This window comes from Phalacrocorax aristotelis, chromosome 3 (genome assembly GCF_949628215.1).
Source record: "Phalacrocorax aristotelis chromosome 3, bGulAri2.1, whole genome shotgun sequence".
Lineage (NCBI taxonomy): Eukaryota > Metazoa > Chordata > Aves > Suliformes > Phalacrocoracidae > Phalacrocorax > Phalacrocorax aristotelis.
Window position 1 is genome coordinate 66,632,836 of NC_134278.1, and position 6,000 is coordinate 66,638,835.

General features: G+C 39.0%; 1 protein-coding gene across 4 annotated transcripts in view; it reads left to right on the forward strand.

Annotated features, from left to right (window-relative positions):
- VTA1 (vesicle trafficking 1) overlaps positions 1 to 3,155 on the forward strand; it is a 44,838-nt gene extending 41,683 nt beyond the window's left edge. For all 4 annotated transcript variants that reach the window (XM_075087787.1, XM_075087788.1, XM_075087790.1 and 1 more), the window contains one exon: positions 2,013 to 3,155. In XM_075087787.1, the coding sequence (XP_074943888.1) occupies positions 2,013 to 2,158 (146 nt within the window). In that variant the 3' untranslated portion in view covers positions 2,159 to 3,155. The remainder of the gene's footprint in view (positions 1 to 2,012) is intronic.
- Positions 3,156 to 6,000: the final 2,845 nt, after the last annotated feature.

The following is a 6,000-nucleotide window of genomic DNA, read 5'->3' on the forward strand; positions in this document are numbered from 1 at the left end:
CAATGGGTGACTGTTCTCACTGTGAAAAATTTCCCTCTGGTGTCCAATCGGAATCTCCCCAAGAGCAATTTGTATCTCCATTCCCCCTTGTCCTCTCCATGTGACTCCGTGTAAAAAGGGAGTCTCCATCTTCTTTGTAGCTACCCCTTAAGTACTGGTACATAGGGATGAGATCCCCTCTGAGCCTCCCTTTCTCAAGGCTGAACAAACCCAGCTCTCCCAGCCTATCCCCATACGGCAGGCTTCCCAGTCCTTTGATCATCTTGGTGGCCCTTCTCTGGACCCCTTCCAGCCTGTCCACATCTTTTTTTTGTATAGAGGGGACCAGAACTATACACAGTACTCCAGGTGTGACCTGACAAGCGCTGAGTAGAGCGGGATAATGACTTCTTTGTCTCTGCTGGTGACACCCTTTTTGATGCAACCCAGCATCCTGTTGGCCTTCTTGGCCGCAGCAGCACACTGTTCGCTCATGTTGAGCTTTCTGTCCACCAGGACCCCCAGGTCCCTTTCCACAGAGCTGCTCTCCAGCCAGGTGGATCCCACTCTGTGCTGCACTCCTGGATTATGTTTTCCCAGGTGCATGATCTTACACTTGTCCTTGTTGAACTTCATAATGTTCTTGCTGGCCCACTCTTCCAGCCTCTCCAGATCTTCCTGCAGAGCAGCTCTCCCTTCTGGAGTGTCTACTTCCCCACTCAACTTGGTGTCATCCACAAAATTCATCAGGCTACACTTGATGCCGTTATCCAGATCACGTATAAAGATGTTGAATAACATTGGGCCCAATATCGATCCCTGGGGGACTCCACTAGTGACAGGTCGCCAGTTTGAGAAAGAGCTGTTTACCACCCCCCTTTGGGTGCGGCCTGTCAGCCAGTTCCCCACCCACTGCACACACCACTTGTCTAGGCCATAACACATCAATTTCTCCAGAAGGAGACTGTGGGGGACTGTATCAAATCAAAGGCCTTGGAGAAGTCCAGGTAGACAATGTCCACTGCCTGCCCCATGTCAACCAGGCAAGTCACTTTGTCATAGAAGGCCACCAGGTTTGTCAAGCACGATCTGCCCTTACTGAAGCCATGTTGGCTTTTCCCAATCACGGGCTTCATTTGACTTGTGGTGGCCCCCAGGGGGATTTGTTCCATAACTTTCCCAGGGATTGAAGTAAGGCTGATGGGCCTATAGTTACCCGGATCCTCCCTCAAGCTTTTCTTGTAGATAGGTGTACCTTTGCCTTCCTCCAGTCCTGTGGGACATCCCCCGTTCTCCATGACTTCTCAAAGATTATGGAGAGTGGCCTTGCGATGATGTCAGCCAGCTCTCTCAACACCCTCGGGTGGATGGTGTCAGGGCCCATTGATTTGTGGGGGTCAAGCTCCTGTAGTAATTCATGTACTAACTCTTCCTTCACTATTTAATGAGGTCAATCTTGTTTTCAGTCATGTTACGTAAAATTGGAAACATAAACATTACTTGGATAAAACAGAAACGTAAAATGTTCAAAAACGTGCCAGTTAGAAACGCCTCTACATTTTGAAAAGTTACTCCAGTTGAGAAGCAACAGTTTCTAACTCCCTATTGTTCCTAAAGAAGAGAGCAATTATACTGTAAACATAAAAAGCACTGTTCTTGTTACTTGCAGGCTGTAATATGATTACAGCCAACTTATTGTCGTTAAAAGCTCTCCTTTGCTGCCTTAGATGAAGAACAGATCTCTTTCAAAGGTACTGACATACTTTTGAAAGGCACTGGGTCATACAAATACCAATGTTTAGAAAGGTCCTCTTATGTTTTTCAAATGCCAGCAGCAAAGAAGTTGAGAACTATATGAATGAAAAGAAAAATGAATGGAAGGAACACCATAGCTTGGTCTTCATAAAATTACCACAAATAGTAGCCTGGTTTTCATAATATTACCTCAAATATAAGTAAAACACAGAAATCGTGAAAGGAAGCATCAGTCAGATTTCTTTTATAGTAACTTTGTAATACTTATGTTTTTGCAGGGGAAGTCCGTTTGACTCCGGAGGACTTTGCCAGAGCTCAAAAATATTGCAAATATGCTGGCAGTGCTTTGCAATATGAAGATGTGAGCACTGCTGTGCAGAATCTACAGAAGGCCCTCAAGTTACTGATTACAGGCAGAGAATGAAGCCTTTTTCCAACAGATTCACATCTTTTGCCTAAAGAACTAACAGCTTATTACTGTACCTGTTAGGGGAGTGGAGCTATACAGAAGTTCTCAATCCCATCACCCATGACAATGAAATCACTGTTTCAGTGTCAGATTAGCAATTAATGGTACAGGAAGAATCTCTGTTTTCATTTTACAAGCTGTGGAGCTAGAACCATACGAATGCAGTGGCTTGGTGTAAGCAAATACTGAAGAAAGCACTGCAAACACTGCTCAACAGTTAGAACTCATCTTGCAATATTTAGGTTATCAGAACAGGAAAATGCTGAATCTGTAAGAAACCTGAGCAAAAGAATGTCTGTTAAAATTCTTACTCTGATTTCATTATTTCAAACAATTTTTAATAAGTGTAATAGCTTTAAAATGGTAACTAAGATTAGCGCTTGCCTCCCGAAATGAGAGCATGTGAGAAGGCTGACAGATCCACAACGGGAAGGAGTTTTTTCTATACATAAATTATTTGGTATTACCTGAGACATAGGTCAAAGCTGAGGCCATTTGTATTTCATTTTAAAACATGCTGGAAAAAAATATCTCTTGATGTTTTTGACTCAGAGAGAGTAATTTTGATGGTGTTCCAACCCCATCCCCCACAACTGTATGGACTGCTACATGTATTCTCGATTACTAGTTCTTGCTCCTTTTGTGTGAACACTTATAATTTTGTATATGTATGGGTAATTAAGAGAAAGTACTAATCTTTATCAGAGATAATCCTGAAACTGGAGGCAGAGATTCTAAACAACATGAACTTTTAGGGATATTTACTTCATAGCTGTTCGATCTTTTTAAGAGGCTGAAAAAAAGGCCTGTTCTTCAGCCATTAAAGCAGTAAAGGTTCATCTCTGGTATTGGTGTCATAGAGCATCCTATTTCCAGCTAATATTTTTCCTGTCTGCTTTGTTGTGGAGACCTTTTGGACTTGGGATTTAAATAAAATATCTTGGAAACTGAATTTTGAGTCTTTATGCAGTCTGCCCTTGCAATTGTAGAGCTCTTTATTGTTAAAAATCCGTCCATACTGTTTGAAAGAAAGAATAAGTAGTCTTTTAACTGACGTGATGTAATAATTGAGTACACCATAAAGCATGTCTGATATATGTCATAATTTTAATGACATATTGTCTGACCTGTCTCTTCTGCCAGGCTGCTGGATCAAATCCACATATTCTTTATAGCTGCACTGCTCAGTAGTGACTAAAGTAAGTCTGATGTTCAAAGCAAAAAGATGAGGAAAAGAAAATCAAATACACGCATGCATTGAAGTTTAGCAGGTCGTATCCTTTTAAGAGTGTGGGGTCGTTGACAGATTAATAGATAAAACATCTGTTATTGTTTATGTTGCTTACTGATATGGGATAGCGTGCGGAATCTGGACGGTGATTTGGATTAGATTTTGTTTGGGGAAATTTAGAATAAATCAGTATGAAAATTTTTTTACAGTAATGCTGTGCAGACCTGGGCAATAAGTCTGTGTTTTGTACAGTGCCTCATGCAAGATAGATCCCTCACTTCAGTACCAAACTGAACTACTGTAAATTATTCCGTGTATATTATTGTGGTGTTACACTGTAATTGGAAAAGCTGCTTTTCAGTTGAAAGAAGGATGCAGAGAACATTGATCCATGTAGAGAGATATATATTGTGCTGCTATAAAAAAATCAGAAGTTGCTTTCATTTGGGCTTCACACCACTATTTTCTAATACCAGCTTCAGTCCCCAGCACTTGAAGGAGGAGAGTCAGTTTTCATGTTTCTATTTGTAAAATAATTAAAAGAACTTTGGGGCTTTGTATTACATGGAAAACCAAGTAAGCTATGATATAATAATGTGTTAATTTGAGGCTTTTCAATTGAACATGATATTATTTTTGGTGGTTGAATGGTATAAAATGGAAGTACATAACTAAGAAGGTTGCAAATGAAAATTTAAGTATTTCTTAAAGTGTATAAAAGATTGTCTGTTGGCCATGATTATGCTGAACTTCTAGGTTTCTCTAGGAAACCAGGGAATCATCAGTGAAAAAACAATAAGCAATGAAAAAGCCATAAGCAGTTTTTTTGAGTGATCATTTACAAATGTGCAACCTCCTTCTGCCTAGAAATAAATTAAAATAAGTGTCTCTTAGGGGAATGGAGGTGGAAATGCTAATGCAAAAAAATTTAAGAAATCCTTAGAGAAGCTATCGGGATATTCTTTCTGAAAAATGTTTAGAAGATTTAGCATATACAATTCTCATGAAATCTGTAAAATTAAACATATCCTAATATCAACCTTCAGACCGCAATACCTGAATATTGAGTTTTATTTTGCATAAAATTATTTTGCTCTGATCATTTATTTAATTGAGAAGTTTTGTAACTTCATCAAGCCATGTTTGAAGCCAGTCTCTAGGCTGCTAACATTTGATGCAACAGACTCTTAGTATTTATCATCCAAACTGATGCCTAAAGTAAATTATAGTAAAACATTTCCATTTCATCAAGTATAGCTTCTGGGACAGCTTTAAATGTGGCAGATAGCCCAAAAGTGCAAACCAGTGTTGCAGAGCAGTTCAAAACGTGTACATATTTGAACATGTCAGGAGAGTGTAGGTAGATAGCCTGCAATTATTCCAAACTGGAATTTGTGGTAGGCACTGGAATTTATGGCCCCATTGTTAATATTATGTGAGCTTTAAGTGTTGACTGATTCGGTTTACAGCCGCTCTGAGTGATAAAGTATCAACCCATAGCTCCTCTTAAGCCAATTCCCAACACGTACGAGTACAGCATTAAATAAAGGAGAGTGCCATTTTTGTTGCATGCTGCAGCCGACAACTCTCTCTTCTGCCTACGTGCTTGTTGGCCTTTTCTGTTTGGATTGTGAGTCCCCAGTCTCCTCAGTCTTGCTTAAGAAAGGAGAAAGAAGCATTTTCTGTCAGATAATCAATGTTTAGTTTTGCTGCTTATGTAAGCTAGAATTTTAGTACATCTGTTCACTGTTTATTACTTAAAAGGCTTTTGGTATTACTTAAATGTTTTTGCAGTTCTTTATACTTTCACCTTTCTGCAGGGGAAGTTCCATATTATACTTCAGGATTCCTGCAGAAATCTTTGAAAAGTGTCTTGCAGAGCAGGTCAATCTTTATGAAGTGGTAAAGATGTGCACTGACTGGATTTACTAATACTGAGGGTGTTCTTTTCAAATTGTTGCAGTCATTTCAGGTGGAATTTTTTAATGATATCCTTTGTAAGTGAAGTTTCAGAAGCACAGACTTCAGTATGATCATGTTGCAAAATGTGATTGTAACTGCAATATTTGATGCTTTTTAATACCTAGCTACAAGAAATTAATAACAGAGAAACTTCCTGTCTGAAGTATGATGGGGGTGGGGTGGGGTGTGCAGATACATGTGTCTGTGCATTTATAATATAATGCATATAAATTGAGTGGTGGGCTGTAAGAATGACTTCTAAAAAACATCATTAGTACCTTGTTTACAAGTATTAGGAAAATGTCAGATACAAATATATAGATACTGCTGGCAGATGTTGTTCTTAATGCTAAATTTTAAATGTACTAGTATATTACGAAAAGTTAGCTTTTAGTTGTGCAGAATTCCAAACGAATGACCTTTGATTTTTTCTTTTTTCATGTCAAGAGTAAAATAGAAGAATGAGAACACAAATTTAGGGGAAGTTAGATTTATAAAAGATCAAAGATAGTTTCTGTTATTGTCAAATCTTTGTGGTAGTGTTCCGATGGAGACTGGAAAGTGCCCTTGATTATAAAGTATAGCTCTTGCTTTCTTTTAAAAT